Raw genomic sequence first — 25,013 nt, 5'->3', positions numbered from 1 at the left:
GTATATTTAATTGTCCCAAGTATAAACAGTGATACTCTATGACACAGAAATAAGATGAGATTTGACAGATCAAACTGTACTATTATCTGGATAACAGTACAGGAAGCCTTTTGTAGCAAGGAAAAGAGAAGGGATGGTAAAATGCTCTGTGTACTCCTAGGACTGAATACCATCCAACATGCTACATAATTCCCATTGTTCCAAAGAGGCATTTTAATATTCCAGGGAAACCTAGTAGAAACCATGACTACAGGAGCACTTGGTTGAAGGCATCCTGCTACATTTTTAGCCGTTGTCTGAAACTAGATGACATGTTAGGCAAATGAAAATCATGACAAAGGTGGTATAGACATGGCACATGAGACACAACTAAATTAGATTGGGATTTACTAAATTCTGGGAAGTTCTGATGAAGTTGTAATATGTAAAAGACGTGAAGATGGATGAGTAGATAGCACTGTAAGACCTACTAGTAACATCAGAATATAGATGGTAAGGGAAGAAAGGAATACAAATAATTACCTAAACTGCAAGGCCTTGGGTTCAATCCCCAGAACTGCACACAAAAAGAAGACAGAAAATCCTAAATGGAAACAATTGAGAAAGGTTTGCAGAGAAGCTAACAAAAAATAAACAAAGAATTAATTTGGAAGCTACATTGTGTCAGTGAACTTCCTTTGGTTATTAAAATTATATGATATGTTACATCTTAATCTTTATAAGTTAGCAAAATAGCCTTTAATCCATTCATGTATTACTGCTTGCAGAATGTTATTTGTTTTACAGCAATTGATATAGTGAAAGAATCTAAGAGCATTTTCTGTATCTATGAACATGTTTAAACTGTGCTATGCCCTTTCAATACTTTGAAGACCTTTATTCATCAAATGCTTTGTAACATTTAAGTAAATGTTAATAGACATTATGTTACTTCTCTGAATATTGCAATCGTCAATTTGTTCCTGATGAATAGCAGACCATGCTGATAATGTAAAAACTCCAGTTTTTTTGCCATAGGAGTCCCCTTAAGCAGGCACCAGGCACAAGTAGCCACAGCCCCCACCCCACCCCGCCCCCGCCCCGCCCCCGCAGAGGGCACAAGGGTTGTGGCCCGGGGAAGGGGCGTGGTTTGGGAGTCACAGGGTGGGGGAGCCCAGGAATTCCCTCCTCCTGAAGTCAGGCATCCCAGGCCAGCTCCTCAGTCTTGGCTGCAGCCTGCCGCCCCGCGCCCCACGCCTCGCGCCCCCACGCCTAGGAGGTGGTCCGGGTGGACGGGGAGAGCGGGAGGGCCTAGGCAGGCATCTGCTCCGCCCGCCACCCCCTCTCTGTCCGGGCCAGAGCCACCGCCACAGCGACCCATGCGAGCTCAGCCAGAGGGCAGGTAAGGACCCGGTGGGGCCCTGCGGGCAGGGACTGCTGACCCCGCTCCCAGCGGGGCTGGGCCCAGGCGCCCTGATTGCGGCTCTCCACCAGCCCGGAGTCAGGAAGTTGGGGAGAAACTTCTCCCCTCCCCCGGCCAGGCGGGCCTGTGTCTTCTGCCCGCACTACCTGCTGGCTGCGGCCTTGGTCCCCGGCCCACCCCGGGCTTCCAGGTCCCTGCCAGCGTCCTCCCGGGCGTCGTGTGCCCACCCCGCCCCCGACGAGGTGTGCTTGTGGGTGGGGGAGGGAGGTTGGGTGGGAAATGTGTGTGTGTGAGTGGGGGGGGGCGTTGAACCTTCATTTGGATCCCCGAGCCCGATCAGGGGTCGCGGGGAGCGGCTCCTTTCTGCCCTGGAGAGTGGATGGAGGTCAGCGGGCCGCTGGGCTCAGGGGGCCGCTGAGCCGGGCTGGGAGGACCTGGGCGTGGGGACGAGCGGGGTGGGGGGGAGCTCCAAGCACCCCGGGTTTGATAGAAAACCGCAACCTGTGTAAAGTTTTCCTTTGTTTTGCCTGGGGGGTGGGGAGATCCACCCTTCCGCGGCCACTCCTGCGGCACCGGGCCCCTCTGCCGCCTCCCCTTATGTTTGGTTTCGGTCCACATGGGCTCAAGGAAATTTTGTTTTAAAAGTGTGTGTGTGTGTCTGTGTGTGTGTGTGTGTGTGTGTGTGTGTGTGTGTGTGTGTGTTTTCTTCTTGGTAATGGCTTCCAGCTTTTGCTTTATTGGGCAGAGTTGTTTTAAGGAGCTCCTGGAAAATCGTGTCTGGTTTGGAGGGATTGGTTTAGTTTTTGTTTTGTGAGTGGAGTGGGACGCGGCGTAGTTCAGCCTGGGTTATTTTCTGCAAAATTCATGGAACCAGTCATGGAATGACGTGCAGGCTGGTCACCTTGTAAGTTGCTCAGTGAAAAGTCTTCTAGTAGCACTGAAGCTAGCACATTCATGCCATTTAGTTTGTCTGCTGATGGGGGGAGGTTGTCATAGGTAATTTCAAGAATGTATGTCATGGTCGTATATACGTGCATGGTTGTGCTCAAAGTGTTTATACCATTCACTTCCTAAGAGTTAAATTACACACTTAGGAAAATACTGCTAAATGTGTGCATGTGACTGCATTTGCGAGAAAATACGTATTAAATCTAGGATATCAACCAACACAGTGCCTTGGCACACAGCAGACAGGAAACATTTTGAATGGAATAGATAATAATGGAATGTCTTGAATTAGAAGCCAGGGTTCTTCTGTTCTTCACATATATTCGTACATTATACTTTGAGACAAAGTTACATTTCACCAAGGCCAATTTAAAAAAAAAAAATTATGTGCGAACCCTGCCATATCAAAATTTAGTTTTATCAGAATTTTCAGACACTAGCTGAACCTCAGTGAAAAATTGATATGTTTGTTGAGGACACAGAGGGTCTTAAATTTAGAAAAAAAAATAAAACCCCAACCAATTGCTTTTGGTCGCAATCTTAAACACCGGAATGTTCATATACATGTTTCAAGAATAAAAGATGAAAGGCTCCTAAAATATGTATTTAGTTATAACTACCGTAATGTTATAATAACTTTAATTTGCTGCCTTCATAAACCACAAAATTGACTCCTTTCTGTTTGAACGAAAGTGAAATTACAGCTTTTATCTGTCTTCCTGGGACAGGTGGAATTTGTCTTATGGTTAGAGTATATATAATATTAATACATTGTTGGGGGAAAATGTCTAGTTCAGGAATCCTGAAACTGAAAAAAAAATCAGTGTTTATATAAATGAATTTGTATCTTATTATATGTAGTAGTAAAAGAATAAATATACTAAAAGAAAAGCAGTGACTGAGTAAGATACTTATTACCAATCCAACTTGTTTATTCATGGTTCATTTTCGTGGATCTTAAGTTATACATACTTTTTATATGAGTAATTTTTTCCTTAAAAATATAATTAGCTCTTACGTTGGGCACTGGTGGTGTAAGCCTTTGGTCCTAGCTAGTCAAAAGGATGAGACCTGAGGATCAGAGTTCAAAGCCAGCCAAGGCAGGAAATTCTGAGCAGACTCTAATCTCCAGTTAACCAGTAAAAGCAAGAAGTGGAGGCATGGTTCAAAAGGTAGAACACTACTCTTGAGTGAAAAAGATAAGTGAGACCTTGCCCTGAATTCAAGCCCTAGCAAAAAAAAAAACCCACACAAATATATTTAGGTCTTAATCTAGTCAATCAGTTCCGTGGACATCCCTTATTAGTCCAGTTAAGAAAGAAGCCTAGTAAAACATCTTGAAAAGCATTGTTAAGATTTGCTGTCTAGGAATATACATCTGTCTGTTAAGAGATACAATTTCAAAGAAATTATGCCTTTATAAGTTAAATATTTGCTGTCTTGGAATGCAAACTTGGGTGGCAAGACTACATTAAGAAATAAAAGTCTGCAGGAAACTTATTTCATTAAAAGATAGGTTAGGAAGGAGAAGGCTGTGATTGCTATTTTGTTTCTGAAGTGGCAGGGTGTTTTTGTTTTTCCACCATTTGTTTTTTAACCTAGTTGTGGTGCAGTGGAGTTGGCCTTTGTGTAATGCATTAAGCCGAATACCTCTTACGTGTGCTTTTCTATATCTGGGCTTTATTTTAGGTGGAAGTTTTCTTTAAAGAATGTGTGTAATGTATATAAGATACTTGGATTAAGAACTAAGTGTTTGGTGATTGGATTTAGAACTTTGGTGGGGCTTTACTTTGCCTTAGGGGTATACTTAAAAAAAATGGTTGGGGTGGGGTAATGTATTGAGGGGTTACAGTTACGCCCGGCAGGTAGTGGGTATATTACTTTTTGAATTTTGATACCTCTTCTCATGCTTTTCTCCCTCTTTTGCTCCCCAACCCCCTCCAAGTCATCTTGTTTTTCCCCCTTTCTTCCCTATTTCAAATAAATGCATACAGTAACAACAGGTAGGGTTAGGTTTATTTAATCTTAATTTTTATATACCATTTAGTGTGTATAATTGCCTTGAAAATGCTATGTACTCACTTCCAAATGTATAATAATTAGAGAATTTCAGAAAAGATATTTGCAATAAAGTTCTGGGTTCTTTTAGGATGATAATTACTTGACTATTTTGAGAGTAGACACTAGGTTTACTTACTTTAAATGTAAGTGAAAAATAAAATAAATACTGTTGTGTTGTCAAATACCCTGTTTTTCAGAAAACTGGTCAATATATCAACACGGCATTTTGGCATCACGGGAGTAATTTTTTTTTACTTTTGTCCATTTTTAGTTTTCTAGAGCAGAATGCTTTTAGACCAATAAATCCAGCCTTACATTTGACATTTGACATTGATTGTTAGGAAATTCTGTGAAAAATAAGTTGTCATTACTTAAATTTTATGAAAGTGTATATCAGCGCAAGGAAGATATACATCTTCCTTCAAGGGATATGTTTCAGAAGGAAGCAAATGACTGTATGGTGTTAGAGTTTCAGAAATGCAGATGGAAAGACTTAGAAAAAATCATATTAAGTGAAGTAAGCTAGACTCAAAGGAACTTAGGCTCAATTGTTTCCCTTATTCGTCATAATCAGTAGAAACCTTGGGCTCTACTAGCAATAGAGCAAAATCTTGATACATAAGGCCATATAATGTGAAGCTAATTGAAAGGACCTCCAGGATATTGAAACAAAAGCCATATAATGAATGATTGTTGTCTTTTTCTTTCTTTTTTCTTATTTTTATTACAATTAATAGAAGGGTTACGTCCTAATTAGCTAGGATTATAGGTGTGAGCCTCTGTGCCCAGCAAGTCCAGTTTTATTTTTTTTAATATTGATCTTTTACTCAGTGGCAAGGCATATGCATATGCATATATTCCTTTTTTGTGGATCATGGGTTCCTCAGCTTTTCAGCTCTGTCACTTTGAGCCACAGAACCACTCCTAGTTTTCTGGTAGTTAAGTGGAGATAAGAATCTCATGGACTTTTTTGCTGGGCTGGCTTTGAACCACAATCCTAGCTCTCAGCCAGTACCCAGCAACATAAAGATTTTGAGCCAGGCACCAGAAACTCATGCCTGTGATCCTAGCTACTCCAGAGGCTGAGATCTGAGGATCACAGTTTGAAGCCAGTAGTGGCAGCAAAGGGTCAGAAGTGGAGCTAATAGTCAAGTAGTAGGATGTTAGCCTAGACTGGAAAAAGGGAATGCATAACATTTAGACTCTACATTCAAGCCCCAGTACTGTGAAAAAAAAGACAATCTTGTATTTCAAGTTATCTGCTTTTTGGACTTTAGTTAACTAAGCTGATTTAAACATCTAGAAAAGTTCTATTAGTGAAGAAACTAATTCTCGGCAATAATACTAATTGCATCCAAAGGAAAAATCATGAGAAAATATATGTTTATTTATTATGAATTAGATACTTTCATTCTTTACCTATAGTCATTGGAATGTCTTAAGTTAAAAGACTGAGATTAGCCAAAGACATCTAAGGCTAGTGTTGTAGACTCTGGGTTAGAAATGCCAAGTACTTATTTTCCCTTTTAATTATTACACAAGCATTTTATTAAAATCTTAGAAGAGATTAATAGAAATGAATATAAAGGAAAAAAATCTAAAGTCATACAAATTGTCACCATCCAAACAATTAGGCACTAACTCATATCCTTCTTTAACCATATGGTTTCCTGATGCCTTTGAATTTTAATATGTTCAGCTGATTCCTTCCTATATACAAATACATATGATTTATACTCATTATCTATCTATCTATCATCTATCTATTCTCTGGACTCTTTCTTTGCTTTTTTTCTCAATGACTCACTTTTTTATCAATGAAATAAGCATCCTAAGTATGATTCTGTACACAGGAAAATATGTCTGGACATGTTTGGATTACTGGTCAGTGCCCTCCACATCCTAAAAAGATATACTGGATATAGAGGGCATATATGAGCCCCTGTATTCATGTGCTTTTGTTTCACATATATACTTCTCACATTTTCCTATTGCACTCCTTCTAAAAGAGGAAGTTCAAGCATCTCATCAGAATGTGATTCCCACATCTTCCCACAGCTTATTGTTCATCCCATTATTCTGCAGACTCCTTGCTTTGTTCTTTTAAAGAAGGGTGCTGCTCAATCCTCTGAGGCTGCAGATCTAACAACACGAAGTCCAGTAAAGGCACAAGTTCTAGGTAAGAAGTCCAATTTAATTCTAAAAATTTATTTGATAAATTTTCTTTGTAACGTATTGGCTGCCATGTTTCATAATCAATAAAAATGATAGCTAACAAAGGTAAATTTAAAAGGTGGATCCAAGGAACAATTACAATGGCATACTTCATTTTTTTTTTTTTGCCCATACTGGGACTTGAGCTCAGGGCCTGAGCGCTGTCATTGGGCTTTGTCAAGGCTAGAGCTCTACTATTTGAGCCACAGCACCACTTCTGGATTTTCCTATGTATGTGGCAACAAGGAATCAAACCTGGGTCTTTGTGCATGCTAGGCAAGCACTCTACCACTAGGTCAAACTCCTGGTCCCCCTTTTTCCTTATAGGCCAAAAGTCATTTTGTAAATTGACCAATTTTTTATCATCAAGTTCTTTGAATAGGTTCATTAGAGTATGCCACAGAATTGGATTCCATAATGAGTTTCAATTTAATGTGTTCTGATACAATAGGAATGTCATGGGATCACTTACAGGGGAGAAGAAGTGATAAGCTCACTTAGACAAGAGACTAGATTTAGGAAAATAAGGTATGGATATAGAAATGGCAATGAGCAGATGAAGAACTTTGTTGAAAAAGGAAAGTCACAGTGGACAATTATGAGAAAATATCAATTCACTTTCTAGAACAGCATCTTTTTTAAGAAATATAATAAATCACTCTCTCAGAAATGATGCTTAAAGTTGCGAGAGCTATTATTAATGGAGTGTCTGATCTGAAACACAGTCCTAAAGGTGCATGGTCACAAGGCCGTTCCTCCCTGGTCTTGTCAGAGAAAGTGACACAGTAGGAACCACCTTGCCACTAGGGAAGTGAAAACCATCTAAGGAAATATTGTTCATTCTGAAAGTTTTAGATGCAGTGCAAATTTGATAAAGAAGTAAACTTCACTTCAAAGAATGCCCGATCTGGGCAAGTAGGGAAAAAAGGCATCTTTAATGAGTGTTACAAATAGTAGATTAAGTCACAAAAGAGGAAAACTGATTGCCAAATAAGAGAAGAAATAGTTCTTGAAAACACTTGCTGTTGAGGTGAAAACAATTGGAATGAGCTGCTGATAGGTTACTTAAATGAGGCAGATAAGAATAGGGTGATTGTGGTTCTTAATGTACAGTTATTTCTTTTTTCTTTTTTCCCCTTCTGGTTAATCTCATGTAGTTACTGTATCTGGCTTTGTTACCTGGTATTTTATATATACATTTATTTGTATATTTGGGAGGGGTGCGTGGTGAGAAACGGGAAAACATGAGAAGGGTTATCAATGTGCAAGAAGTAATGTACCCATTACCTGACAAGTGTAACTATAATCCCCTATACATTACCCTGACAATAAAATAAAAATAAAAATAAAAGAATATGCACTTTGAATTTGCTCTTTTTTATTATTTTTTTTACATTTTATTTTTAGCCTTTATGTGTTGGTTCACTTGTATCAAATAAATTAATCACAGAAATGTTTCCATGTCTTCCTCTCAGATGATATTCAGTATATATTCAATTGATGAAAATCTGGGTCATTAAAGTAATTCCTGAAGGGAGAAATAAAAGTATTTTGCTCAGGGTTACTTTGAACACTTGAGGATAAACTTTTGTTATGTCTAATTTAAGAATAGACTTCTTTCTTTTACTATCATTTATCTGACTTCAGTAGATGACTGGTGAAAAATATGGTTTTCTCAGCAGGCCATGACTCTCAGTCTATTGCAGCAGAAGAGCAAGAGAGTTGTGAGGGCAGGGAACATAAACAGCCTTTGGTATGTTCATCATTTACATTCTATCTTCTCCTACAAGTGTATTTTATTTATTCAATAATATAACCAAAGGAATTTATTTACCTCACAGACTACTCTAAACAATCAATAGTTCAAAATAACAAGTGCTCTATAATTATTTTACTAAGTATGAATATTGAGACATTATTGCATCTGAAGGAGATGACTAACAAGGAAGGGTTTATAATATTACAACACAAACAAATTTTTTTTTGCCAGTCCTGGGCTTGAGCTCTGGGCCTGAGCACTGTCCTTGGACTTTCTCAAGGCTAGAGCTCTACCACTTTATCCTCAGCACCACTTCTGGACTTTTCTCTATGTATGTGGTACCGAGGAATCGAACCCCGGTCTTTGTGCATGCTAGGCAAGCACTCTACCACTAGGACAAACTCCCAGCCCAGAATTTTTTACTTTAATGAATGGAATCAGAAAATATAACTAAAAATTTATAGATGGATTTAATGATAACTTAGCATATGTTGATATTGGGTAATCTGCCGTGATTATACACATATGAATGATGTAGAGATTACCAAGTTGAAGAAAACCATTAGCCAATGCATCCTACAGGAACTTAGGGCTTGGTTTTTTTATAGCACATTAAAAATTGGTATGTGTTAGACACTGAATCCATTTCCTTTCCTGAATAATTACCTTTGGAGAGATAGACAGGAAACAAACAGGATGAATATTTACATGAGAGAGAAGGAATCTGTCAGCAAAGAATTTTCATCTCTAGAATCCCTTCCAGTGAAGATGTTAAAAAGGATTTCATTTTCTTGCTTGCGGAAATGGAAGCCATTAGGAAGAAAATTCTATATTCAGACAATGGGTTCCCTAATATGACATTGTATCAGACAAATGAATATCTAGGATACATTATCCAGGGAGACAGAGCAGAGAATGCCTAGGTTCATCATTTTATCCTTACAGTCATAGATTGAGCAGTTGATAGTGAGATACTCATTATCCTGGCACCTACATTGTTACAATGAATAAGAAAGGAATGATGGCAGAAAGACAAGACACATTTTTCACATTTAAGAAATAGCTTCTTACCAGATACAGAGGCTGGGAATTGGAAGGTCCAGGTTCAAAGCCAACCCCCACAACAGTCTGGGAGACTCCTGGTCAACAATAAGTAGCCAAAAAGGAGGCAGGCAGTGTACCTCATGGTGTAGAGTCCCCGAGTGGTCTAGAAAGCTGAACAAGAGTAAGAGGGGCCCTCAGTGTAAAGGTTGGAACCAGCTGAATCTGAAAACCAAAGAAACAAAAACTGTCCTATTGCTTTCATTCTTAAAACTTATTATAACTTTTCCTCCTAGGGAAGAGTTGTATATTGTGATAAAACTTTCAGTATTGAAATGTAATGTAAAGGGGGGCCTGGAGTTTGGCCTAGTGGTTGAAGTGCTTGCCTAGCATGCACGAAGACCCAGGTTCGATTCCACGGTACCACATACATAGAAAAAAGCCGGAAGTGGTGCTGAGGCTCAAGTGGTAGAGCTCCAGCCTTGAGAGAGTCCAAGGACAGTGCTCAGGCCCTGAGCTCAAGCCCAGGACTGGTAAAAAAAAATGTAATGTAAAGAACAAAATTTCCATTGAGCTCTCTGTGATTTACTGCTTTCTTCTCACTGAAAGCTTTTCCTTAATATATAGGTTCTGTACTTCTGTCTTTGTGTATCTAGGACAATACTCTTCTTTTTTCTTTTGATGTTAATTCTGAGTTGTGATCTCAGGGCCCCTGCCCTGAGGGTATTTTTTTTTGCTCCAGACTAGCAGTCTCCCACTTGAGCCAGGCTCTATTTCTGGATTTTTAGTGGTTCATTGGAGAAAGAGTCTCACAGACTTTGATGCCTAAGCTATTTCAAACTGCGATTCTTTGACCTCAGCCTCCTGAGTAGTTAGGATTACAGTTGTGAGCCATTAGAGCCCAGCCGACATTACCTTTTCTTTTGCTTAATTCAGTATTAGGATCTCTCTTTATCATACAAATACATCTTTTGAGATGTAAGCTATTCTTCTCCTGGAAAGTGTTTTTATATTTAATTCTATCCCAGTGAAAATAGTAGTACTTTTAAAATTATGTATTTGATACCCTATCCTCCAAAGCTCATGGGATATGCACGATTGCTGTCTATGTTCTTGAGTTAGTTGCTTGCTGAAATACTCCCACCAGCCATAGTTCTGTGCATCTGCTGGGTTTTTCTATAGTTACACGCTTGAATGACATGATCAGTGACCTGACGACAACCACAGCAGCAACAACAGTTGTTTCACATGCAAATCAGAAAGAAATAGCCACTGCAAATAACAGGGTCCTTTTTAATGAACGGTAGCATTTACCCTTAATATTGAAAAAGTAATTAAATCATAGCTAGTATTCATACTTAAAATAGTATCTTTTTATCTTTATCTTATATATTTGATTCTTGATTTTTCCTCTAACCTTACATGAAATGAGTTCATTTCAGAAGGATCTTTAGTGCAAATATAAAAAGATGAATAATTACCATATTTGTATATTTGATATATGGCATTAGAAGTATTTTCAGAAACATACACATTTTGAAATACTGTTACTTACTTTATAGAGCACAGACCAAATCAATGGAACAGGTGGCACTAATGTCTTCTCTAAGTCGTCTGAATCAGTCCCAGAAGAGTCTGCATTGCCTCATTATGAGCATTTCTCTATGCAAAGTAAACAACACAGAATGGAAGGTGAAGGTAGGGCCACAGAATACCTGTAAGATCCTTTTTTAACCAGTCCTGGGACTTGAACCCCAGCTTGGGTACTGTCTCTGAGCTTCTTTTGCTCAAGGCTAGGACTCTACTACTTGAGCCCCAGTCCCATTACTCTTTTTCTGAGATGAGACCATTATGGAACTTCCTGCCTTGACTGGCCTTTAACCCAAATCCTCAGAACTCAGATAGCTTAGAATACAGTTGTTGTGAGTCACCGGCACCTGCCTTCTAAGGTCTTTTAGATTACTTACACTAGCACTGCTTATCACTGTTATACAACACCAATGTGTTGTTATTGCATTAGTGTCACAAATATGCCTCAGGTTAAAGTAGAATGAGGGCTACACACTTTGCCATAGAGAGATGATTCCCACTGCATCGCTCTCAGTGGAAAATCCCTCCTGTATCTTTTTACTGTTCTTCTCCTCTATGCTCTCCCATTCTCACGGAGGGTCACACCTACAATACTACAGGAACTTTAGGTACCTTTCACTTTCACCCCAACTTAGGAGACCCTAGTCAGCTCTGTAAATGCTAATCCCATATTTAGTGCCTACCAGATCTTTTCAAGCCTTGGTTCAAAAGCCAGCTACTGTTTCTCATTGCTACAGATTTCTCTAGATTTCTCATGTACCTTCCCATATCCATACAGGAGTATTCTTGCAGTAGAGCATTTAGTTTTCTGTTACTGATGCCTGATGAACTACACATGATATGAAATTTACAGTTTATTTTTTCACTATTGTATTCCATATATGTTTATTCATGGCCACTAAAGGAGCGAATAAACATCACTCACAAAATCTCTTCATGTTCCTTTATGTGACTTTATTGGGAGCTTTCCAAAAGCCAGGCAGGGTGACATGTATTTGTTTTGTTTTGTTTTTTGGCCAGTCCTGGGCTTGAGCTCAGGGCCTGAGCACTGTCCTTGGACTTTCTCAAGGCTAGAGCTCTACCACTTGAGCCTCAGCACCACTTCCAGCTTTTTTCTATGTATGTGGTACCGAGGAATTGAACCTGGGTCTTCATGCATGCAAGGCAAACACTCTACCACTAGGCCAAACTCCTGGCCCCGGCAACATGTATTTGTAATCCCAGTGCATCTCTGGCTAAGACTGGATTTAAAGTTTCAGACCAGCTGGAACTACATAGTGAGGCCCTGTGTCAAAACAAGTGGGGAGGAGGTGAGTGGCAGAAAGGAAAGATAAAAGTAAGGAAATTTCCAAAAGTTATGTAAATTCTCATTGCCATTAGCTATTAACATCAACATTACTGGTTTCCTTTTCTCTGTTTTTACAAGTACACTGTAATGTGACATTAGTTGTGAGTTTTAGCATTTTAGCTGGTCCCTGCCCTGCTGCATATCCAAGTCCTTTCATTGCATCACAGACACATGCTGATGGTTGCTATCCTGCCAGGGCCAATTCTATTTGTGTATCATCTCTGGTGAATTGTCTTTCCACAGCTCATCCTGAAGAGTTCAGATCACCGTTACTCTAACAGCTTTCATTTTCAAGAGGATACATTTTTGGCTTTATTTTTAAGCTCTTAATATGATCACTGTGTGTGTGTGTGTGTGTGTGTGTGTGTGTGTGTGTGTGTGTGTACACGTGTGTATGCACAAGTGCAGAAAGTCTGGAAGTCTGAGGCTCAAATGCTTGGCATTTTGCTTTTGGTTGGTTCTCTACCACTTGAGTCTAGGCTCAACCCTCTGGGGGTTTGCTAACTAACTGAAGATAAGGGCCTCCTGTATTTATTTACTTGCCCACCCTGATCCTGTGAGCCTCCTGAGTATCTAGGATTATAGGGTTGAGCTTCAGCATCCAGATCTATCAGCATATGATTTCTTTCTTTTATTAAGTTCTCCCAAGTGCAGAATAAAATGTATCAGTTGGGACTACTGAGAAAACTACAGAGTAATCACGGTGGTTAATACATGATTAGTTATGCTCATCAACCTTCTGTATGATTTCTGTAATGTACAACTTGATTTCTTGAGCCCTATTTTTGGAAGCAAGTCACTTTCAGATAAAGTTGGTTCTTTCTGTCTTGGTTTCATAAATTGTTAAGATATTTCAGGACAAGATTTATTGAGGGTTAATTCTGCCCTGTTGAAGCAAGGCCTTTCTGATGTCCTCTGTTCTATAAAGACATCAGTGTGTGAACAATAGGTAATTTTCTGTCATCTCTTCATGTGTTTTATTCCTCAATGCCAGGCCCCTTTCTGAACACACGTGATCCACTGCTCTGCTACATATGCAAGGGGGTCCTGTGTAGCTCTCCTGAATTCCCCTTGTTCCTCTCTGAACTCTCCAGTGCGCTCTCACGTGACACTCATCCTCCTTGCTTCCATCAGCCTGTTTTCCTCACCACTGCATCTTGGGAACCTGGAGTATGTACCACCTAGCTCTCTTCTTTCTGTGCCTTGGTCTGTACCCCTCTCACAGAAGGGCCTGGGCACTGGGAATATTTTCTTCACTGTCTCTCAAGACACTCCTCTGCAATAGTTTAGCAGTGCATTCACTGACTCCATTCTCTCAAATATGTTGTCTTCAAAGTGCTTTAGTGTGGTTTGCTTGAATATTTTTGGATTGGCTTCAGGCAGAAGCATAGCTCAACACAGTTTACTCCATCTTAGGTAGAAACAGACTGCCATGAAGCATCAATAACTATTGTAGATTGGATAAATATCAGCTCATAGTCTCTCTTCCTGTCTCCTTTTTAGTGTTTAATTATCAGGGTAGCTGTTTTCTTCTGGAAAGTACTCCTGTGCCTAATAAATTCCTAGAACAAGGAGAAAATGCATCTAGTTAATCGACAGTGGTCATTTTTCTGCCTTTCCACTGCCCTAGGCTCTAAGCTAACCCAGAACAGGGATGTAACCTGCAGAGCTTTGTACAGTGGTTTCATATGGGGTAGAGTGTCCAGAGTGAGAATGAGAGATTATGGGTACATCTGGTCCTTTATGTGCCCAAAGAATTTTTTCTGTTTTCTTTCAGGTCAGCTATTTCAGACCCAGGATGCAATTCACTCATATAAAATAGCTTCACAACTTAAAAAAGACAGTGTAAAATACATATAAGAATATGTTTGGAAAATGTATTGAAATGCCAGGAAAAGGAGCGAGCAGAAAGCAAAGTATTATCACAGTTACAGTGTGAAGAAGAACAGGAAAGAGAATTTTGTCATTGGAGGTATGTATCTAGTTGTGTGGAAACATTTGAGCTCCATTTAAATACATACAGAAAAGAACTTTTGCTGTGACTGACTTCCCTCTCACTTTCTTCAGGGTTTTGTTTTGTGGTGCTTGATATTTTTTGATGAGTTATTTACCATTGATACATGAAGTAATTAAAGGAATATTTTTATTGCCAGTCCTGGGGCTTGAATTCAGAGCCTGGACACTGTCCTTGGGCTTTTTCCTCAAGGCTACCCTCTACCTCTCAAGCGACAGTACCACTTCTGGCTTTTCTATGTATATGGCACTGAGGAATCAAACCCAGGTGTTCATGCATGCTAGGCAAGCACTCTACCACTAGGCCAAACTCCCTGCTCCAGGAATATTTCCTGAACCTCAATTTTAATGATGTAAACAAAGTAGAACAGACATCTCAGTATATTGCAAAAACTTTTTTTTCCAGTCCTGTAGCTTGAATTCGGCCTGGACATTGTCACTGAACTTTCTCAAGGCTAGCACTCAGCACCACTTCCAACATTTTTTCTGTGCATTTGGAACTGTGAAATCAAACCCAAGATTTCTTCCATGCTAGGCCACTTCCATACTCTACCTCTAGGCCACACTCCCAGGCTGCAAACTCTTTTTGAACCTTAATTTTTTTAATTAAAACTGATGCTGATGAAGAATATTCTTCATATAAGTAATTTTATATATTTCTAATTATTTACTTTCAATAAATGTTATGTGTAGCAAATATGTCTACCTGTGTAAAATATGAGTAGATAAAGACTTTGATCAATATTTCAAAAATACTCATAGAATGTTTCTATTCTTTCACAATTCCTTACAATATACAATTGTCATTTCTACTCAGTAAAATGTTTTTAAAAATTATATATTTATTTTTCTACAGCTTGTTCTGGGGATTAAATCCAGTGCTTCAACTGTGTTAGATTCTTCTGTTTCTCTGAGGCTGACAGGAGCAGTCACTTATTCTCACTCAACAACAATGAAAGAAAAAGTTGATTAGAAAGTAGTTCTTTGGGGTGGGCCGGAGTGTGACTTAGTGGTAGAGTACTTGTCTAGCATGCAGGAAGCCCTAGGTTTGATTCCTCGGTGCCATATATATAGAAAAACCAGAAGTGGTGCTGTCGCTTGAGAGGTAGAGGGCTAGCCTTGAGGAAAAAGCCCAAGGACAGTGCCCAGGCCCTGAGTTCAAGCCCCAGGACTGGCAAAAAAAAGAATTCTTTAATTATTTTATCTACTATCTCTATTATATATGCATATCTAAATATTAATCTATGCTAGAAAAGTTACTGTTTTATTTTAGTAACTATTGTATTATTTAAGTTTATCATTTAAGTTCTTCCTAGTATTCATACTGATATTAATCAGTGACACTGTTACATAAAGGAAACATGGAAGTGTGGTTGCAGATATTAGAAAACTTAGCTTGGCTTGGGGTTCTGGTACTGGGTAGATACATGTTGTGTGAAAATATCTTAAGGGGCTACCTTACACTGCAAGTCATTCTTTGAATCATTGGAAAGATTGTATAAAGATAAAACTTTTTTGTAGAAAATGTATGCACATTTGTGCACATTAACCTTCAAACTTATTAGCTACATTGTGTTACCTAGTTTAGTTGAGAGAACAGTAGGATTATATAAAAATGACTTTCATCTCTTATGAAAAATATTAGAGTTTCATTTTCATATTTTATGCTAGTAAAAGTAGCTTCCTAAGTAACAGAATTATCTTTAATTGTTCCTTTTCTACTGTGGTAGCTTTTGGAAGAGATTTAAGTGACATACTACATAAGGCTAGAAAGGAAGGGATCATAAAAGTTTTATTATGGTAACATGTGAAGAGATATCGGCCAATGAGCTTTACATTTTCTAACAAAAGAAATTTTACAACTGTATTCATGTCTTAAGACTAGATGACAAGAAGACAAGTGCACATTGCTCATCTGAACAAAACAAGGAAAGACAAGATAATAAAGAAGGCAATCAGCAACCTTGTTCATGTGATATGGAATTAGAGACTTTACGAAATGCCTTGATTCAGGTAAATAAATCTGCTACAGACATCCAATTGCTATGTTTATTTCATTCATTTCATTGCCAATATTATTTTTTGTATCCCTTTGATTTAGTATATTCAGCAGGCACCTGCACAAGGAACTGCATAATTAGGCAATTTCATCACTGCAAAACCATCAGAAGGATGCACTTCCACACACTTAACACACCTGCTTCATCAGTAGACTTGCTATCCTGTGGGTCCACCTTTGTATGCCTGGCCTGTGTTTGACCAAAGCTCTGTTTATGTGATTTGTTATTGTTTCACTTAAGCAGGACACAGTGTGTCTCCTTCTAGAAATAATGATATTTAAAACAAATAATTGGGACTAATTCTTAACATCTAACATGTTTAGTATATATTATCCCTTCCTTCTTTCCTTCCTTCTTTCTTTCCTTCTTTCCTTCTTTCTTTTTTCTTTCTTTCCTTTTTCATCCTCTGCTCCCCTCTCCTTACTTTCCCTCCTTTCTTTTTTCTTCTTCCCTTCCTTTTCCCTCTTTTTGTTTTTGCACTACTTCTGGCTTTCTTCTATGTATGTGGTACCGAGGAATCGAACCTAGGTCTTTGTGGGTGCTAGGCAACCACTCTACCACTAGGCCAAACTCCTGGCCCCTCCCCTCTTTTTTTGAGCAACTGAAATTGAATTTAGAGTTCGAATTTGTTGGAGAAGTACTCCACTGCTTCAGTCACATTACCAATCCTTTCTTTTGTTTTTTGCGTGATTGTCCTGAGGCTTGAACTCAAAGCCTATTCACTGTCCCTGATCTTTTTGCTCAAATCTAGCACTTTATCACTGAGCCACAGCTCCATCTCTGGTGAGGTGTGTGTGTGTGTGTGTGTGTGTGTGTGTGTGTGTGTGTGTGTGTGTGTGTGTAATTGGAGAGAAATATCTCACAGACTTCTATGCTATGGCTGGCTTTGAACTATAATCTTCAGGTTTCATCTACATGAATTGCTAAGATTGCAGGACGATCCACACTGCCTAGCTGCCAGTCCTTTATGTGATTTAGTTGCTTTTCTCTTGGTATCCATTTTGCACAGAGATGGCCACAGACTATGGTCCTTCTTATCCTTGCCTATCATGTACTGGGATCTCGAGTACATTCCAACATGCCTGGCTTGCTGGGTGATAAGGGAGACTCATCACATTCCCTCCTACACCTCCTTCCAAAGTCTACCTCTTACATACCTAGTGTGAGCTCCTGTGGCAGACCCTCGTGTTCTATGTTCTTTCTTTCTTTTTCATTTTATTATCAGGGTGATGTATAGAGAGGTTGTGGTTAGATTTGTAAGGTAGTGAGTACATTACCTCTTGAACATTTTCCCTCTTCCCATGTTTTTCTCCCACTTCCCATACCTCCACCACATCCCAAGTTGTAAAGTTCATTTGCAACGTATTTTCTTGTGAATATTCCTTTTACACTGCTTCATCCTTTGGCCTTTGTCTCAGCATCTTGCTTTTCCCCTTTTCTTCCCTGATTCAAATAAATAAATAAATATATGTATAATACATCAGGTACCAAAGTCAGATACAGCAACAACAGGTGATAAACAATAAGGGAAAAAAGAAAAAAATAGAACAATAAAAATAAAAAAGCAGAGTAAAGAAACAGCTTCACATAATACATTAAAGGCATCAACCACAAGGACATATCTCTTTTTTCCATATCCTGGAGTTCATTTCACTTAGACTTATATTTCCCTCCTTCAGTGTATATGTTCTAAAGGAAGGAGTAGAAGGCATATTGATTTTAATCACTGGAATAAATATGAATATAGGTATTTTAATGTTAAAGCTTTGAAAGTATAATTACACTAGTCAAATATTTTGTGAGGTGATTACGTTTCACAGTAGAATCTCATCTCTGACCGTATTAAAGAATTATTTTTGATTGTTGTCAACATTGTGTCATAGGAGAAATTAAAGTCTATGTAAAGTATATTGGATAAAGGACCTTAAATTGTCAGATGCGCAGGTTAATACTTGTAATTTCTGTTAGTCAGAAAGCAGAGATGAATAAATCACAGCCTGGTAAAAATCAGGAAGCCCCAATCCCAGGAAATAACTGGGGCCTGGTGAAGCTTTCCTTTAATGTAAGCAACACAGGAAATATCAGTAGGAATATCATGGCCCGAGCCGTGCTCCCCCCCCCAAAAAAAAACAAAATAGCTTAAAAGTAGAGATGTGGCTCAAATGGTTGAGCAATTACCTAGCAATTAAGAGGCTTTGAATTTGAGCCACATTACAAGCAACAAAATGGTGAATTAAAATAAGCACTGTTTCAAATTTAAGATCTGCTCCTCCCAGTTATAGCATGACACCAAAAAATTAAGAAAATGTATTTCTAGCTTTCAGAGGAACAAAAAGAAATCAAGAGGGAACTTTCCAAACTAGCAAAAGACAGAAGACTAGAAACTGAAATCTCATCAAATTGTCTTTGCCTGCCAAGGAGATACAAATGGAGCAACAAAAACTGAATTCTGAGGTATTCCCTTTAGTCATTTCCAAATATTGTATGTTTGTGCAGATGGACACATTTTAAGAACCAGCTCTGTGTGTTATGGAATTGCATGTGTGTATGCAATTGTTGGTCTCATCACATGAGGTATAGTGCAACAATGACAGGATGACATTCCCAGTGGCCTCAGCCAAACAAGAGGTTTTTGGGGGGGAAGGAGGAGGGGGAGAGCCATCCAGGGTTCCCTTGCCCAGCAAGTCACAGGCTATGTTCAAAATACTGCTATTGCCAAAATCCAAAGACAGCCAGGCACAAGTGGCTCATGGCTGAAATCTTAGCTACTCAGGAGACTGAGATTTGAGGATCGTTGAGGATCGTATTTTAACGTCAGCCTGACAGAAAAGTCCCCGTTAGACTCATCTCTAATTAATGACTCAAAACTAGAAATGGAGTTGTGGCTCAAAGTGTAGAGAGCAAAAGAGCTCAGAGACGGTGCTCAGGCCCCAAGTTCAAAGCTCAAAAAAAAATCCAAAGAGAAAAGAGAAATTTGTAAATATTTTCCAAGAAGAAAATGGGTATTTTATCTTTTGTATCAAAACTCTTGAAATCAACCACTTGTATTCTAAGTTTTGATGTGTGGATGTGGACGTTAATTTCTTCCTTCACTTGTAGATAAGAGAACAGGGAGCTGGGATGAAACCCTACTGTAAAAGTCATTTCCTTCCTTTGAGAAGAGCCAGCCTCTACCTCACATAACCTCCTATTTCAGTCAGAGAGCTTTTGGGAAGTGACGTGTGACAACAAACCCTCAAGCTGAGTCCCTTCCACAAAACCTCATTCTCATCCCTGACTCCATATTCATTTGGTTCAGTATTTCAAGATAACTTGTAAAGAAATGATTTATGAATTTCCCCAGAATTGCAAATATATCACATTAATTTTTCTCTCATTTTACACCTAGAATAAAAGGCGTGAAATGTTAAGCATACGTAAAATCTATAAGTAGTTGATAAAATATCTACATTATGCTATTGGATTTCTTTTTAAAAGAATATTTATGTTAGCTGGGCTCAGTGGCTCACACCTGTAATCCTACTCAGGAGGCTGAGGTCTGAGGATCGCAGTTTAAACTCAGCCTGGGAACTAAAGACCATGAGACTATTATCTCCAATTAACCACCAGAAAACCGGATATAGCACTGTGGTTCAAGGGGTAGGGCAGTAGTCTTGAGCTGAAGAGCTCAGGGACAGAGCCTAGGTCCAGAGGTAGAAGAGTAGCCTTGAGCCAAAGAGCTCAGGGACAACACCCAGGCCTAGAGTTCAAGTCCCACAACTGACAAAAAAACATACTTTTACTGAACAGTTGTCATTATTAAGGAATTGTTACTAATGGAATTATTTATTCTCAAAAAATTGACATACCAAGGTTTTTAAGCAATAACTCTTAAGCAATTATATATCAAAACCACATAAGGTAGTATAGGGTACCTATACTGTAACTGTACTAAGGTAGCTTTTTAAATAAATGCGCATGGTTTTCTCACAGTAGTAAATAGAGAGCTTGTTTCCTTTACTAGATATTACCATATCATCTCACCTACAGAAAGAACTGCCAAAAAAAAAAGGACTGCCTCTCCATTTTCTGCTAGGTCCCATTTTACTTTGCACCTTTGCATCTGAGTGCTTGCTAAAGTTGCCCGTCATGAGCCCTGTCTTAGAATGAATTGCTTTGAGGGGAATCTTGACTTTAGAGTAGAGTTCAGCATTTCAGGTGCATGGCTTTCCCCTGCCTCTGATTGTCAGCTCCATTACTTGCCGTCCAATGGAGAAGTGCCATTGTGCTTTCTGCTGCATGATCATGACCCCCTGAATAGCACTGAGAACAAGACATCTATCTCTTGCTTCCTGTGCCTAAAACCACTGCTGCCTATGGCACCTGTAGATACTTGCTTTAGCCATGGGGATTGATTCTGAAACCTTGTGCTCTCCACTTTCTGTCACCGTTACTGCTGTGAAGAAGGATTGGTCTCCTGAAGACTTCTCCCACCCACATGCCACTTCCTAAAGGATGGCATGTTATCAGAATATAAAATGTGATCATATGCAAATGCAGACAGTTCTCTGTGCTACTGGCCCTTTCTGGATGTTTCCTAGCTTAACATTTCCAAAGCCAGTGAATTCTATACTGTTCTGATTTTCATGGCACCAATGGAGAATTGAAGACACAGGCATTACCTTGCATGATAACACATACTAATTAGCTGAGGAGGGTGGTTCAGAGGCAGGCACTGTGCAAACTATGAACATGCTACCACTCACACTCTGAGATGCAGAGCCCATTTATTACAGAATAACATGCTATTCCATCCCAAGCGTAGCCTACTTCTGCATATTTGTATATGTGAAAGTTTCATATTCTATACAATGTGTTAGTGCTTTAAATTCCAAATATAAATGTTTTCCACAAACACTTCCCCATTTTGCCAATTAGAATGTCTGATAAAAAAAACAAACCTTAAAAATAATGTTTGAGCAAGAAGTAAAAGGAGAATCTCTTAAAGGAGGAGGACTGGGATCATGTAGAGAGTAATAGGAGAAGCTAATAGAAGATATGATTAACCTAAAATATGTGCAAAGAAACCCATTGTTCTAATACGCACTCAAAACATTTTTAAACTACAAAAGTTCTAGAACAGGGTCATAATTATGTCTGTACAAGGCTAGCCAGTATAATTGTAGGCTCTGTGGACCATGTGAATTCCTTGAAACTGTCTTAGCGAAGTACACAGTATGAGCCCTAAAGTGGACCAGAACAGCATGGGGATGAAGGGGTCTCACAATGCTTGAAACATGCCAGCACGAAAACAGTTGGTGTACAAAAGTGTACCAGAATGTTGCTAAAATGTTTCTCATCTCTTTTAGTTGCAAGAAGGAAAGGAGGAAGGATGCACAGAAGCTGTACCAAAGGCAAAGGAAATGGAAGATGAAATGCAAAAGTATAAATTGAAGCAGCATAAATTACATACATCTGTGTGAAGCTAAGGAACCTGCATTCTGAGTTCCTAAAATGCATATCCAGGGGTTTGGGAAGTAGTTCAGTGGTTGGGAAGATGGTTGGCTGAATGGGGGCTTTTATAGGATCCACAACAGAACAAGAAGAGAAACATGATATGTGTATAACATCTCAAGTTAATCCTAATTTTGCACATTTTATATGAAACAAAAGTATGATTACTAAAATCTTTTGAGGCATTTCAGAATTTCTATAATCATTTATTTAGAACCTTGTTTAAAATTATATGAAACATTTAAAACTGGATACGTGGAAATAATTTTAAAACCTGCCTTGTAGGCTTGTACTTCAAAATTTCCTATTGAAAGCTACCATAGAAAAGAAAACAAAGAAAATTTGAAAGACTTCAACAAAAGCTGAAAAGACAAAGGGCAAAACTGGCAAGCTCTCCTTTGGTGAGTCTCTTCCCAAAGTCTACCACACTAAAGAGGAAGACTTCTTTTTCCATTGTCAGAGTAAGGAATGTTTAAGTCAATTTGACAAAGGTTATTGATGGCCGTATTTCTTTTCTCATTGGTTGTGGGGCTTGAACTCTGGGCATGGCCACCGTCCATATCCAGCTCAAAGCTACAGCTCTACCCTTTGAGCCATAGTGCCAATTCCGTTTTCTTACTGGTTAATTGAATATAAGAGTCTCACAGGACTTTTTGCCAGGGCTGGCTCTGAACCTAAGATCTTAGCCTCCTGAGAAGCTAGGATTAGAGGCATGAGCCACTGGTGCAGTATTTCTTGTATTCACATTGGTGCTTCATCCTCTTTACAGCTGTTGCGTTGATTTGATGGCACTTGAATTCAAAAAAGTTGATGAAGTTTGTAATAAGATGCCAAGGAAACTAGATCATTGTAAATGAAACTTTTATGCTCACTTAATGTTATCAATGGTTAAATTTTGCCATCTAGAACTTGGTGTAATATCAGTATCAGAGAGTATTTTTAAATTAAAAAAATAAATTTATTGTAAAGATGATGTACAGATGAGTTACAGTCACATAAATCAGGTGATGAATACATTTGTTTTTGAACAGTGTTACTCTCTCCTTCATTTTCTCACAAGTTGTTCCCTCCAGATCTCTTGACCCTCCCCATAGTTTAGTACATTTACAACGTACAGTTTTTGATATTACAAGAAATTTAAGTAAAAAACAAACTTGTACTAGAGTCCTGAGTTTGTCTTTATAATCTAATATTTCAGTGATGTTTTGCAGAGGAATCATTTGTAATCTGAATTCCTCATGAAGGAATGTCCCTAGGGAACACTTTTCCCTCTAGAATGTTTTTCTCTCTGGCATCTGAAAAGAAAACCTAGCTGAGCATGATGCTACATACCTACATGAACTCAGCCCATGGGAGCCAAAATGAGGGCAGCTTCTTTAGGTGGCTGTGGGTGCATAGGAAATTAACATTTCCCTATCTCAAAACAAACTGGGCATGCTCATAATCATGTTCATAATCTCATGTCTAAAATCTCAGCTACTTAGCATTGTTTAAGCATTGTTGCTTAAAAAGTATTCCCAGGTTTTATTCTTTGTTGTTGTTTTTGTTTCCTTTTTTTGTCTGTTGATTTATCTGTCTTTGTGGGGGTAAAGGAGAACATAAAGATGGGGAACAAAGAGTGAACAAATGTAGCAGTGGTACTCAGTAGATTGTATGTTGAAAATGAGTTGTACAACTTGTGGGTGGGAACGGGAAGGAGTGACATTGTCCAAGAAGAAATGTACTCATTACCTTACTTATGTAATGCCAAGCATTCTGTACTTCCCCTTTCTAATATCAATTAAAACTGAATATTAAAAACTAAAACATGAAGAAACTATTTCACTTGGTTCATCAGACTTTCCAGGTCTTTCTTAAATAGCTCATCTCAGTAGAAATTTTTGAATCATTCAACATGCCGATGTATGGAGAGAACTCTAACCTACATAAGAATTTAGCAGGAGAAAGTGTCTCCCGTCACCCATGCTTGCTCCTGTAATGATCAAGAACACAAGATGGCATGGGGAGGACTCGATGCGAGTAGTGAGGTAGTTGTCTCCAGGAACTGATTCTGGATATAGTAGCTGTTTGCATGCAGTTCCATTATACACATAGACATTTGTGATGACTGATCTCTCTGAAGGCTGAAGAAACACTAAAACATATGAATTAGTACCATTTAAGTGGCATACTTTGATACGCAGGACAGGAAAATACACTGATAAAAGGTTCTCCAAACCAGGCACTGATGGCTCACTCCTGTAATCCTAGCTACTCGATCAAGGTTCAAAGCCAGCCCTGGCACAAAAGTCTGTGAGAGTCTTATCTCCAACTAACCACTAGAAAGCTGGAAGTTTGCCATAGCCTTGAGCTGAGGAGCTCAGGGACACCGCCCAAGCCCAGAGTTCACGTCCCGTGACCAACAAAAAAAGAAAGAAGAAAGGAAAAAAGAATAAAAAAGTGTCCTCCATGAAAGAGACTGCCAGGTTACATCAGATACATCAGGTTCTTAGAGAAGTGTATTAAGGAATTGAAAGTTATAAAACGTGTAGTTCTACTAGTCATGTTCAAAAATAATAAGGGATTTGTTTTTGGTAATTCCCAAAGATGTGAAGTAGACATGTGGCCTAGGTTTATCAGCCACTTTGATCTCTTCTAAGATTCAAAAGTTCAATCTGAGATCTATCCAGCTGTATCCCTAACTCCTCCAGAGGTGCTCATGTCAGAGCCCATTAGCCAGGGATTCTGGGTGAATTTTTTTCACAGGCACTGTGTTAACATGGAAAAACCAATCAAGAATAGGCTCTAGATATCCAACCCTGCAAATAATGCGGTTGAATATATGTCTGAAAGAAGCTTTAGAGCAAGACCATGGCAAAAATAGGTCTCTAGAAAACTGCTCACCAAACAGAATAGGGGCAAGTCCTATAAAAAAAGTCAGGGATTGTGGGTGAAAGCCAGACAAAGAATGATATTCAGCATCTTCAGGAAGTTTGTCCTCCTACACAGGAGACCAGAAAATCACTGCTCACAGCAACATGAGTTAGAATGAACAAGCAACATGTGACACCATCTACAGAAGGGACCTCGGCATGTAAAGGTTTT

General features: G+C 38.9%; 1 protein-coding gene across 11 annotated transcripts in view; it reads left to right on the top strand.

Moving 5' to 3' along the window:
• The first annotated feature begins 1,624 nt into the window (after positions 1-1,624).
• Positions 1,625-25,013, top strand: part of LOC150039887 (ankyrin repeat domain-containing protein 26-like) — a 29,593-nt gene continuing 6,204 nt past the window's right edge. For 3 of the 11 annotated variants that reach the window (XM_090327539.1, XM_090327528.1, XM_090327536.1), the window contains exons 1-7: positions 6,452-6,590; positions 8,305-8,378; positions 14,141-14,335; positions 16,257-16,389; positions 18,754-18,890; positions 21,785-21,858; positions 22,215-22,330. Coding sequence is in view for 1 of the 11 variants with exons in the window: in XM_090327537.1 (XP_090183663.1) it covers positions 23,892-23,956 (65 nt within the window). In the remaining 10 variants the exon portion in view is untranslated. Of the gene's footprint in view, positions 1,645-6,451; positions 6,591-8,304; positions 8,379-10,997; positions 11,124-14,140; positions 14,336-16,256; positions 16,390-18,753; positions 18,891-21,784; positions 21,859-22,214; positions 22,391-23,858; positions 23,957-25,013 lie in introns of those variants that run through there. The other 8 variants (XM_090327529.1, XM_090327530.1, XM_090327534.1 and 5 more) reach the window with 8 other exon arrangements.

This window comes from Megascapheus bottae, unplaced genomic scaffold (genome assembly GCF_031878675.1).
Source record: "Megascapheus bottae isolate mThoBot1 unplaced genomic scaffold, mThoBot2.hap1 HAP1_SCAFFOLD_403, whole genome shotgun sequence".
NCBI classification, from domain to species: domain Eukaryota; kingdom Metazoa; phylum Chordata; class Mammalia; order Rodentia; family Geomyidae; genus Megascapheus; species Megascapheus bottae.
Note: the sequence above shows the minus strand (reverse complement) of the source record. Positions and strands in the feature narration are given on the sequence as shown.